At 38.4% G+C, this 13,849-nt stretch overlaps 1 protein-coding gene across 7 annotated transcripts in view; it reads right to left on the reverse strand.

The window, feature by feature from the left end:
• Positions 1–11,133, reverse strand: part of HECTD1 (HECT domain E3 ubiquitin protein ligase 1) — a 62,054-nt gene extending 50,921 nt beyond the window's left edge. For all 7 annotated transcript variants that reach the window (XM_027720333.2, XM_027720291.2, XM_039386399.1 and 4 more), the window contains exons 1-2: positions 11,017–11,133; positions 8,654–8,938 (exon numbers count right to left, since the gene is read on the reverse strand). In XM_027720333.2, coding sequence (XP_027576134.1) covers positions 8,654–8,793 — 140 coding nt within the window. In that variant the 5' untranslated portion in view covers positions 8,794–8,938; positions 11,017–11,133. The remainder of the gene's footprint in view (positions 1–8,653; positions 8,939–11,016) is intronic.
• Positions 11,134–13,849: the final 2,716 nt, after the last annotated feature.

A 13,849-nucleotide genomic window follows, 5' to 3' on the forward strand; every position in this document is an offset into this window, starting at 1 on the left:
TTCAGAATTAAAATGTAATTTGACAGGTAGCAAAGCATTCAAGGAGTGTCTATACCACAGACAGGGTCTGCACATGGGACTCCCTTTTAGAAAACAGTTTACATGGGAAAAACAAGGCTGCCAAAACTTCCTGAGACAGCAGGGAGGCTGAGGGAAGAACTACAGCACTGAATGAACTGATGTGACATGACAGCAACCGATGTTCACCTTTTAGTACATTTCCATCTACTGACAGATGATGCTTTTGATTACCCAGAGCAAAGCACACAAATAAACCTCTCATTACCGCAGGCATCAACACCCACTGAAGGGAAAAAAGCTAAGTGCATAATTTCTAAACTTAAATCATCCCAATATCAAAACTAGTTTCCCATTTTGCTTTTTATCTAGACCATATATCAAGTAAAAGTAATACATCTGAGAAAAAAGTAATTATGACCAAAAAAAAAATTGGTTTTATCCTTAAAGTTGCAGGAGAGGAATCACTGTTCACAGTAACTTTTTTGCAGTGGAACAAGTAAAAAGACAGTAGTGAGTTTTCTTTAATACAGAAAAAAACCCTAGTTAGTTTTTATTCTTTCAAATCAGAAAATAACAGCAAATAGTAGCTCCAAAATTCAGATTTCTATTTAGGCCCTTCTTCTTATGAATACGAAAATGAAAGAAATATTTTTAGGTTTTCATTTCTAGGGAGCTGTATTAACATCAAATCGGGCACTTCCTAAAGTACTTTAAATGTGTACTTTAGAAGAGTGATTAGGGACTACTTAGTGAATTAATGAGGTTACTCTGTGTTACTCCTTAGTGAAAGAAGGACTTCAAGTTAATGAGGTTACTCGACAACACACACTACTTCTCTTGCTAATTACTTTAAGTCTCCATGTCCACCCAACTTCATTCCTGTACTGTCAGGATAAGAGTTTCTGCCTGCTACCTACTGTCTTGCAGGTCTCCACCCACCATAGTTCCAAGATCTTGCTGGAAGACAGGTTTGTCAGAAATAGGTACTATTCCATATCAATATTTACCATTTATATTCTAATCTATTAAGGCAGTAGAGCATTCTCTGTTCCCAATACTAACATCGAGAACTAAGCCATATTAAAAAGTGCTGATTCTGTATAATTATTCTGTATGATATTCATACTTTCAGTGTCAAAACTAGTTATTAGATTGTAAAGAGCACGATATCCAAATTCTTTACTACCCATTCTTCCTCTGCAAAAAATTTACTTGGCCTAAAAACATTTTCTAAATATCATAATCATCTTGATAACAAGAAAGGCTAAGAAAATTTGTCAATACAATTATATTACTACAGAATTTACAGCACTGTAATCAGCATAACTCCGTAAGCTGACATACTTCTGAACCTTTAGGTTCTTTAGGAACAGGAATATCCATAGGGATACAAAATTGTTAAACAGCTACAGCAGTAAGCTCCTGCCAGTGCTAATCCCTTAAACTCTAATGAAGTGACTCAGCTGATTTTACAGCTTGCCAGTGTAAAAAGATACCAAGGAAGTAAAAATAGGCACTGTAAACTCATTTCTGTAATTACATTTCGTATTTTAATGCAGTTAAAATCCTTAGCTAAAACGGGAATAATAATTGTGAAGACTACTGCTGTGCTTAAACAAAACTGAAAGAAGGAAAAAAGACAACTCCAGTTCATCCCCAAAACAGTTAATATAACTCTTGCTAGCATAAGGGTGTGTTACTCAATTCCAGAGTAACCGCTGGACTCAGTCGATGCTTGATGCGGAGCCCCTGGCACGTGACAAAGCCTTCGGCTTCAGGCGCCTGCTCCAAGACATGTGACTTGTGGCAGAAAACCAAGCTCAGCTGCCTGCCAGCACTAGTGCTGGATCTTTAATGCATACCATATGCTGGGACCAGTTAAAAGTGGGAAAATAAGGAATTACACGTGTCTACCCTACTTAATATATAATAATTTCAAATGAAAACTAAAATATTGACGCTAACTCTCATTAGTAACTGTTTCTGAGGAAAAATATACAAGTTATAAGTTGACTACAATGTGTCACACAACTTTGAAATTTTAAAGAACATTCGCCACAACTGATTTCTTCTTAAAGCAATAGTAACTTCAACTCATTTTTGCTAAATAATTGTTTTTCCTGTCTGTAATTCTATGGGAGGAGACCTCAGACTTTCCCTCATTGCTTCTTTTGCTCGAAGACCATTTTGTTTCTACACATGAACTAAAACAATTCCATCCCGTATCCATTCCAGCAGAAAATCCACATTATTAGAAATTAAAATAAATCATTTTAGAAATCAAATTTGATATTTACTTTTAAACTTCCTTTGAGCTAAATAAATGACAAAGCTGAACCCTCTACTGGGTGTTCACTAATAGGAGGGAAAACATAAGTATTCAACTACACATTCAATAAATATCAGTTGTGTAAAATGAAAAAAATAAAAAATACATACAAAGAAAGCTTCTACAGCCTAGGTAACTTCTATATTTTTAAATAAAGTATCATTAGTGTTGCTCTTGAATTTACAAAGGATGTGTTGGGATGCCTTTTTCATTTTTCAGCATATTATAAAAGTTATGCCATACCTCAGAAAAAACATGTTTTTTCTCCTATCTCCAGCATTTTGTAAATATTTCGCAGAAAGTTGGTCCACAATAGCTGAATAAATTAAAGACCTTGAAACTACAGGTCTTTCTGCCTATGATTTCCACTAGTAGCAACCTCAATTGTGCAAATAGATAATGCTTCAAATACACATTACATGTCTTAACATTTCAAAAGGAAATAAGCAATTAAAACAAAAAGTATGATTTTGTATATGTGCCTAAATATGCACATCTGACCACTAGCTTCTCCTGGATTTCCAGGTGCTCAAAAAGAGAACTGACTTAAACAAGAAAACTTCCACTTCCTCATTAGCAATCTGCTTAACATCTATGCTATCTATACCTCTCCATAAGAGGCCAACATTAAAAGTCACTTGACTGGTACAGTCATCCAAGAAAGGAAACCCACTATTTGAAATTCCTATAACACCTCTTTTAGTGGTCTCTTCCAATCTATTAGGAGTTGGACTCTTTCGAAAGTTCATTAACTTTAAGCCTTAAAATTCTGCACCTATGTTTCACATAGTACTTGCAAGAGTCACTTCAATTTTATCTCACACACAAAACTCTAAACAAAAAGGCTACTTCATGATACTGCTAGAAAAAAATCTTAAAAATGACAGACTAGTAAACAGTGACAATGTGATGAGTTATACAGTTGTCTGGACTACCCAGAGGCATTTAAACAAAATGTGTTTTAACACCCACAAATGCCAAGTTACAGATCTTAGTCTAGGTAATACACCAAGCCACACCTAAGAAGCAAGCAATCATATCCTTGAAAGCAACTCTGAAAACAGATAACTAAAACCACACTTACTGTACAACATTTTGGAAACCTGTAACTAAACTTGGCACGTTTAACTGTTAACAGTAAGTCAAAAGTACGACTATAAACGGCATGAATTAAGGCAACACTGGAAAATATTTCTGAAAAAATTGTAAATTGAAGAACTGGAAAGGGGGAGGAAGATCAAGAGTTGATGAGATCTTTGTGTGCAAGTGCATTCACACTAAGAACAGTACTGGCTTTTAATCTAATAGGAAAAGGTGAAACAACTGCCCTCCGCAGAATGCAGCAGCCTGGCCAATTCATATGAAAAAGAACAAGCAAATTTCAACAACAAAGACAACTTAGCACATTAAATAGCAAAATGAGATAAAATTAGGCAGGATGCCCTCTCAGAGAGCATCAGCTACACATTATGCTTGTATCAAACAAGATGCTCAATCCAGTAATAACCAGGTAAAATATAAGGGCCAATGACAGAAGAGAGGATGTCAATTTAGATGACCTAATCTTTCCTTCTGGCCTTTGCAACCATTAAGATGGTCAAAATAATTAGACAAGGTTAATTAATCTCCATAATACCAGTGACAATGAGGCCGTAATTCCCATTTTACAAAGAGCAACCAGGAAGACATCAGTTTTTAAAAACTCTTATAACCGGAAAAAAACCCCAACAACCAAACGGCTTTAAAAGTCAGGAATAACTCTAAACAAAGAAGAAATGCTTTACACAGTTTAAAATAATGAAAACTAATCTACTGTTAACAACAATACTTACCTCATTTACTCATGGCTGCATTCCAGCACAAAACTGTAACAATGATCTGACTTTTTTTTTTCCCTTAAAATAACAAAACGAGCAAATCTGTAGGACACACAATGTGAAATCACATTGATAAGAACAGAGCTGCCCTCTCAGCCTGTTACTTATTCCATGACTGTTAGACCTGCTAAAGGACACTTTACCACTGCCTGAATTACAAGATGCTTTTAAACCAGCCCAGACTGTAAATACATGCCTGAAAACCAGCAATTTGAATTCCTATCCTTATTTCTACAAGAAAAATGGTTTTCCTGTATGTATCTAATTTTGATTTACTGGAGTTATACAACCCTGATAAAGACAGGAGAATATAGTTTTAAGCAACCAGGTGGAGGTAAAGCTAAACTGTCCCACACTAACAGTCTCACTAACTCCTATCAACAGTCTTTAGTTCACTAGCATTTCTTCACATTTGTCACACACTAGGAAATACAAGATAAAGATTTCTATTTTGCAAGTACCTTTTCCCCAGTGAATAAATACTTTGGAAAGAACAAGGTTTATTGTAAATTAAACATATCTGACCTAAAAAATAAACTAAAAGGATTTCTATTTTACATGTTAGAACCCTAAGTTATGATTCCCTGTACAATTTGGTTTTATTTGTCAAATGAACTGATAACTCTTGATAGTTTTTTGCAGACCAAATCTGTTAACGCTAAAGATACAGAAGTGACTTAGGGAACAGCCAAAGGGGAAGACATGCTTTCTCTTTGAGCACTAATAAGGCCTATCTGCTGTATAAGAAAGATTTTACTTTACTCAGGCTTTACTTTCCGTGTTATACTAGTGCCTTGTTCTACAAATTTTCTTTGTAATTAAGGAAAATATATAAATAACATTTTGCTTGCTAAATACTTTTACTTTGGCAGACAGGAAAAAAAAATAGCAACAGAAAGACCAGACCAGAGATGTTCTAATTCTATTTCACCAAAAAAGTGAAACAATGAAACAGGGTGAAAAAAAGATAAATTGAAACAACTTAGAGGAAAAGGTTATATTAATCATGTGAGATTGTAACTAACAGCCTCTAGCATTTAAATTGTTACAGGTAATTTAAAAGATCAAAAAGCCCCCATTGTATTATATAAAATGCATCCCTAAAACTCCTGTTAAAGTGGATTTCATAGCACACAGTTTAACTACAATTTGGGACTAACACTTTTAATCAAACCAGTTTAGCTATTTTACTCCAGTTCAACTATTTAACAGAACCATTTCTCCTTATTCATTAAGTTTCTATGGTTCAAGATACTGGCTTTTGCTGCTGGTAAAATGTTAGCCACTTCTCATGCTAAGTGACTAGCAGTGTCTGTGACTCATTATCACCAGAAGATGAATATGCTGCTAATTTTTGTAACGTTAACATATGAGTAACTTTCAAAATAATTTAACTGGATGTAATATGTAAATCTGGGAAGAAGTAAAGAAATGTCAACTGTCTGGCAGCGCTACCTGTTAATGGGCTGCATACCACACAATCTGCTGTGATGCTGCTAGAACTCTGCAAGAACATTATAAAACACACTACCGTACACTCATGCTTGCTTCCCTTTTTAAGTTGATCTGAAACACTACCTTCAATACTCATTACTCTTGTACAGAAGCAAATTATTAGCTTTAAAATACAACATTTCCTTGAGAATGCAAAGTAACCTCATTACTTTACTGCAATAATGAAGTTCAAGATTTTTGAATCCAACAGTTCAATACTTTTTTCCCTCCAACTTTGTGCTTTCTTTGCTAAGTGAGATTGTGAATTGCCCTTAACTCCTTAAGAAATAAGCTCAGAAACACTGTTATGCTTTTAAAGTGCACACATGTCAACATTTTTTGTGTTTTTGTTGCACAGCTTTGCCAGTCCTCATAATATACAGCTTTTAATCACCAGATGTACTTCACTAAAATGATGAGCTTTTTCTTAGCTCCACATCACATAAGAAAATAGTTTCTTACATAAAAGGGGGCTGATACTTAATACTTAAAGTCACTAACTGATCCCTGAAAAACACCCCATTTTGTTATCCAAGAAACTGTTTTAAAAATTCACCTTCCGCCTTTCACTTGTTGAATGCCACAGATGAAAAATTTTCTTCAAGTTTTGTTAATATATAATTAATAGCAATAAACAATTCCAAGATCTTGAAAGAACATCTGCACAGCATCCAAGAATTTGGGAATGCTGTTCTAGCTTAGAAAAGAGAAAAAACCTTGTAAAGTCTAGAGCCCTCTTTAGGCAAACAAAAATTCCTTTAAAAACACAGCTGAAAAGCAATTATAAAATATTATCCATTTATCATTTTAGTTACACTCCCTCAGCACATGACAATTTTGGCTGTTTGAATTGTCATTTGGAAAGACTTTAAAAATGCTTTTCAAGACACCATCTATTTCTAACAGACTTTCAAAATAGATAAATTCGCTTTGAAATGCAGGCTGGGACACCACAAGCACCTGAGACAATCCCCTGAGAAGTTCTCCACTGAGGACTGGACACCTTTCTTTGCCTCTCCCATATTTCCAGTTATGCAGTTCTACCTCCTGTTCTAAAACCATCTTCAGCAGAAAACTAACCATCAGAAAAAGAAAACGAACAGCAAGAAACTAACCATCTTCTTCAGCAGGTTTCAAGAGCAGCTTGCTCTTTCAGTGAACTAAAGGAGTCCAGTAAGCCCTAAGAGCAGCATGAAGCAGGAGTAAGGTTGTGAGGAATAAAACTGGTAGGCGATAGACGGGAAGAGGAAACTGTCCCTTTTGAAGGTAATGAGCTACCATGTCAGCTCACCAAATGCTTCAGTACATTCAAAAGTACCAGTTTTAACTTTATTGTAATATCACTTCAACCTCGGTAACTTTTTCCCCAATTTACACTTTATTCTCTTATTTTGAGTGAAACAACAGTAAAAGAAATAAACAATCTAGAAGACCGGTAAAATTAAATTATACCAAGGCTCAAAACAAAAATTAAAATGCCAAATGGCATTTTAACTGTTCCTTCTTTCAGACATAAAAAATAACTTTAGAACCACAACAGTGCAGTAATGGAGCATTCATTATCTACATTCTAAGAAAAAAAGCACTTGGACTATTTAATTCATTTATATGGAAATGAAAGTCTGTTCTAAATAAGATTCATAAAACCCACAACTGGTTTGTATTTTAAAAATTGACTTTTCATTCTTGATTCTCAAATACCCAGAAGATAACTTTAAAAACACTTATGCCTAATTATACTTCTGAATATCCTGGAGCAGGCAGTTCACCTACCATCATAAGAAAAATTCACTCTTAAGCAACAAATGCTTTTCTACGATGGCAAATTCTGAGGCTGCAAACATAGTGCTCAACTAGTATCAGTACTATGAGGGCAGATAGGGAAGCAGAATGGATCTCCTGGCAATAAGTCTCTTCCAAGTCAAAATTTTACCCATCAGCTCACCAAGGCCAAGAATAGGCAATTTCAAATTTTAACGCACTGTACAAAATTGTGCTGTTACATAACTAATACAAATCCAAATTTTACAGATGTATGAATTTTACATTTCCTGTAATAAATGCAGTCATGAAAGAGAACAGTTTTTAAGAGATAAGCCTGAAAACTGTTTTACTTTAGAGCTACAAAACTAAACAGTGTAACAAACAGCTACCTTCTTAAATGCTTCTGAACCCACACTCCTAAAAAGCAGAACGTATCAGAAATACACTAGCCATACTCTACCATGCAAAAGAAAGTGAGAGCAATGAAAAAAAACACGGAAGAGAGGCAAGAGAATCAAGATCAGAACTGAAGAAACAAAGATATGTGAGATTTAAAAGTTGTGGTTGTTTATACTTCTGCTACCTCTTTCCAAACTAGTCTGGGCTCTCAAAGAAAGCAGTGTAACACATGCACAACAACACTATTAAGTAACCGGAGTGATTACATCAGAGTTTTGTGCTGTGAGAAATATACAAAAGAGTGAGTGCAGGGACTGTGCTACATGACATGCACAAATGCAGTTGAAAAGGAGCATGGCATGAACACCAACATGCTTCAAAGAAGGGGCAAAACATGCTTAAACATATCTATCCAGGTGATCATTATAGTCCTAATGCAAATAAAAGTTTTTCACTATTGAAAAAAACACCACCACACAAAACCCCCCCACAACATTTCCACATTGTTTAAATTAAAGAAATGTATAAGAGTTGCAATAGGCTCATATGTCAGACCAGGCACTGGTATCACTCAAACAACACTATGTTTTTAATCAGACAACGGTACTTCACATGGCATTAAGAGGAACTCTTCATTTCAGAGATTTAAACTGAAGTTCAGTCTGTAAAAACATTTTTAAAGCTGAAAGTTTCTACGAATGTTAAATATTATATTCGGCTACTGAAAGAGGAAAATAACATCCCATAAAGGAAAGCCAAGACGACTTACGTTTCAAAACAGCGATCCACGTTGTCTGACATCAGAAGTAGCATGCATAGCTGTTCCAGTGCTATTAGCTGCATATCCCTTTCATCTCCCTGCCCCATCTGCAGCCATTCCAGCAACGTGTCTGGGTCCACATCTGCCATGGTGGTTTTTTTTAATAAAAAAAAAAAAAGCCGCTTCCACTTAAATTAAAAAGGACCACAAATATCCTTTAATTGTTCAAGCCAGACTAACTTCAGCACAATTAATTTCTCTCTTCAGTCAGCCTCACACTTCTGCAGTTTTCACCTAAAAGGAAAAAGTAAAAAAAGTAATCATCAAATCATCATCACAATCTTCTTGGTAAACTTTCTGTATTTCCTTCTCTCTAAAATGTACAGCATATTTTTGGGCCGACATTAAGAAAACTTCCACATATTTTATCAGCAAAGTTTGCTTTTTTCCAAGCTTTATAAGTAAACAGTAATGAGTTTGTTCTGTTTTGAGGATAATTCAAAATTAAGACTAGAAAAATTGCGCTTAACCCTTCTGTGTATTCTCAAAGCTAAGAGAGTGATGTTTTGTCCATCCCCTTCCCTTTAATATCACTTTATTATAAAGTCTTCAACTTTATGAGAGATGTATTCCCACCTCACTAAAGTATTCAAATATAGAAAGACAACAAATTTCACATTTTAAATAGAAATCCACAAAAGAAAAACTAAGATGCGTAACTACAGACTTGCAGAATCTTTGAAAACGTTTTATGAATCCTTCCCCTTTTAAGAGCATTCAAGCACAAGAAAAATAGTCTTTTTATGTCAAAAGATAAAAAAAGACAGTATAAGAATCACTTCAGTTTTCAGGTGTTAGGAGTTTGTTGGGTTGTTTGGATTTTCTTTAAAAAAATTATCTAATTCATAGTTTTTTCTAAAATATGCAGTGAGTAATTCAAATAATTCACGTACATATAAGGAAAACAAAATTATTTGCTGGCCAAATGCCATAGTTGTACATGCAAGCTGAAGACCAAAAAAGTCCCCTTAAAATGTTAAGAGATATTTTTGACCTACATGCTTGGTTTTTATTTTTTTACAAACAAATAGTCAAATTCACCTTCCATGCCTAATAACACAGCAAATATGACTATTTTCATATGAAAACTAAAAGGTTACAAACAGATTTCTCCAAATAAAACGCACAAGAAAAAAAAAATCTTTAAAAATATAGATTATAGAAAAAGAGTTAGTTTATTAAACTCATAGGTAAATATGAAACACCGACAGTGTCCCCACAAACTAGGGGGGAGGTGGTGTGTGAAGGAGAAGCTTGATCTGGACAAAGTCTGCCTACTTGTTTACTTGCTGCTAACGAGTTAATAGTTAAAAAATAACTCCATGAAGGGCACGTCTATGAAAGGGAATCAGAAATTAGTCTTACATGGAGAAACACACACTGGATCAGCAGTGCTCTTTCACAACAGCTTTGAACTCAAAGATGGGACAAAAGTATGGCAGGTAGAATTTTTATGTAATTTAGGGCCAAAATGCTACAGATCATTCAATTACTGCTTGCCAGTTACATATTTGATATTGTCTTGCTCTAAAAAGTAAATTAACGTTAGTAAATCAAATTTCTGTGCTTTAAACAATGCCTATGATCATCTGAGCTGTTTATAGGCTGTATTTTCTGCACCAACACTATATAATACCACTTTCAGCCAGTAAAAGTGGAATTGTATTGCAAGTATAGTACCTCTCCTTCAGGTGACTAAATCTTTAGTTCCAGGGGAGCAGGGAGATGGGTGATGGCGAGAGAAACGAGAAAATTAAGAGAGACAGTGAAAAGTGGGGTAAGTTCAACATGGGCACCTGCTGTTCTTACACCCTAGACGGGCTCCAGCTAGACGGAAGCGTCTCTGGAAAACGGAGCTCCCGGGACAGCCGTCCCGGAGCGGGGGCCAGGCCCAGCCCCGCTCCCCCCGCGTCGCCCGGGCCTGCTCGCACTCACCAGGCGGCCCCGGGCCCGCGCGGGGCTTCGGGCCCCGTCCCCACACGGCGCCGCCCGGGCAGGGCAGGCACCGCCTCCTCCTCCCCGCCGCCCCCGCACGGGGCACCCGGCGGCGTGAGGGGCTCCCCGGCAGCACCGCCTGCCCTGTCCCCGGCCCCACGCACAGACCTCCTGGCTCCCACCGCCTCCCCCCGCCCGCCGCCTCCCGGCCCGCTCCGTCCGGGCCCGCCGACACCGGCCCGCCAGGCCCGGGCAGCGACGCTCGAGTTCCCGGAGAGCCGCAGGCCGCGCAGGGTGACCCGGCCTGGCGGCCCGAGAAAGGCGCCGTCTGCCCGGCGCCGGCGGGAGAGGCCCCCGCGCCGTCCCCGCCGCCTCACCTCAGCCTCCCGGAGCCTCCTCGCCGCAGCCGACCCTGCTCAGCGCCACGCCAAGAGCGGGGCAGCGGCGCGGCGGCGGCCCGAGCCCCGCGGCAGGCGGCCAGCGGCATCCATGACGCTCCGCCCGGCGCGGTAGGGGCGGGGTGGGCGGGGAAGGAGCCGCCGTCGAGGGGCGGAGCGGAGCCGGCCCGGCCCGGCGGCCGCTGGGGGCGCTGCGGGAGCGGCCCCTCATGGCGGGGGCGGTGCCGCTGGGACGCTCCCACCGGCGGCAGGGCCGGGAGCGCTCCGCCCGCGCCGCCGCTGCGGAACAGGGAGCGGGGCCCTCCGCGGTCTGTCCAGAGGAGCCCCCCCCACCTCGGGAGGCCTTTCCCTGGCTGCATCGGGATTTTTTTTTTTTTTATGGTTTGCAGGTCGTTTTATTTCTTGCCGTATTCTAGATACTTCAGTTCTTTACATTTATGTGGGCTGCGGAGGGGTTGTACTTTGCAGGGGCCACTCTTGCAAACACTTTGATCCACCTCCAGCGCCTCCGTTAAAGGGGTCTGATGAGCAGGTTTAAACGTCGCAGTAGTGGGCCTTCCAGAGCAGAGGTTTTAAGTTGCCCTTACCCAGTAGTGAGTTTGAAGTGCTGCGCCTGAGTTGTGTATCTTGAGACACCTCCTGCAATGTAGTCCCTGGCCATACGTTCTACAAAACGCTGTGCAGTTACCTTGCATATAATCCAAATACAAAGGAAGCAAACTGCTATAAATTTGAAAATGAAGGACTAAAAGCGAAGGATCTTCAAAATAATTTCCTTCTCTGTAAGATGACATGTTTTTCAAAGGAATTTAGGTCTATTAATATAAGTACAGTAAATAAGATTATTGTACATTTGAGTGTCACTCCTACCTACCTCATAGACATTTCCTGTAATTAGGAGGCTAAAACTACACACTGAACAAAAAGGCAATAGCAGTCATGCTTGGTTAAAACTTGCCAAATGCCAAATTTTTATTGTTCGATGTTCTAATAACACCTCTAAAAGGTGTTATCTTTATTGGTGCACTTTTTTTCAGAACACAAGAACAGTACTTCTCTTGTCTCTATTTCTGATTTTTAAGGCAGCTTAGCCTTTCTGTCTTACCTTATTATGTCTCTCTTAACTGCCACTTGTTTCAGCCCTGACAAGATTTACATGGATATCCTTTGCCTGTGCTTGTCCTTCAGAGGTCAGGAAGACTCCCTATATGCCTAAAGTTAAGGGCACCAGGCAGTAGGAAGACTGAGTCGGCAGTCTTTAAATTTAGAAGCTTGGTCTTCTTTCACTTTCATCAGTGCAGAAGCAGCAAAATTAGGCCAAACTTATGAGAACTGCATCTGCTAAGTGACCTCACTCCTGTTGCATGATGCTAGAACAGTTTCCTTTGCTTTTTATCACGAAGGAAATTTCAGTAAAAAAAATATTATGAATTTCTTCTGAAGACCAAAAATAAATCCCAATTTTCAATTGTAAAGGCCAAAACCTTTGCAATCAAACAAATGTTTCACTCTTTTCACGTAGGGTACAGTTTCTGGTTCAGACATGATCATCTATGGATGAACATTCTGGACATGATCATCTATGGAGAAGATGAGGGTATAAAAATACAGACCAATTTAGGAACAAAATCAAAATTTTAAATAGTCCACATGCGAAGAATACAAATCATGGATTTAAAGTACTATTAATTTTCATTCAGTTAGAAAATTACCTAAATGCTAACACCAGCTGACACGCACTTCATGTATGACCTTGGCCTAATCCCTTAGTCACTGCGTGTCGCTGTTTCCTCCTTTACCAAATAATGAGATAGTAATGCTGGAGTCAGAAATGTCTTAGCATTTATGGAACTGTGAGTTGCTGAGTCATGTTACTACATTAAGTCTTAAATAGTACTATAAAACAGAACTCCTCTTTATGACTACACTCGAGCAGACCACATGTGTGACTGATGATGTCTTTGGAAATTAGGCCCCATAGGGTCAACACAGATTGACCTTTGTAGAGTGTGATATTGAGCAATGACCGGCATTTTTGCTGTGTATTTACCTGAAAATTAAAACCTGGCTTTAAAAGAGAAAACATCAGCACATTTACTAAACAGTGTCAGGGACCCATGAACAACAGTGAAATATGCCATAGAGGGTAGCAAGTGTCAGGGATTGGAGGATTGTGGATGCAGAGAGCTTCTGAGACATGTTATAAAGGACAGGCCATCTGAGACAGATAATAAGACATTGCAGGTGTTCTCTGAAGGATTTGATCATCTTTGAAAGGAATTCACATTTGGCTAGAATCCTGCAAAATTTTCTCAGGATAGAAAAAAAAAACAAATGTTTTTTCACTTATAGCTTAAAAACATAACATTTATTACTGGTTTTATATTATAATCAGGGTGGTGTTTTCTACATGGTTTTAGCTGGTAGCAGAAGGAAAATCTGTCATGGGCACTGTTGATGTCACAGTGTAATAGTGAGGATTGAAAGCTTCAGACTGGAATTGTTGGACTTTTGTTAAGAAAATACAAAACTGGCCAATAATCAAACTGAAATACACCTACAATTCAAACAAAGTAAGAAGCATCTGATTCTTCCATGTATTTTTAATTGAGGCAGCAACTAGAACCTAGGATAACTGATGTTTTTGTTAGCAGTCTGCCTACTTCTGTACGCATGCCAAGTTGGTGTTTCTAAAACTATCACTTCTCTATAGTAAATAGACCTGAACACCTCCATAAATTTAATTGAGTAGTTTATGCTGAAGACCAAGGCTGTGCCCAGCCAATTAAAACCTTTTGGTGTTTATGGATTA

The sequence above is a fragment of the Pipra filicauda genome, unplaced genomic scaffold (genome assembly GCF_003945595.2).
Source record: "Pipra filicauda isolate LSUMZ 115617 unplaced genomic scaffold, ASM394559v2 scaffold11_size5308982_pilon, whole genome shotgun sequence".
NCBI classification, from domain to species: Eukaryota; Metazoa; Chordata; class Aves; order Passeriformes; family Pipridae; genus Pipra; species Pipra filicauda.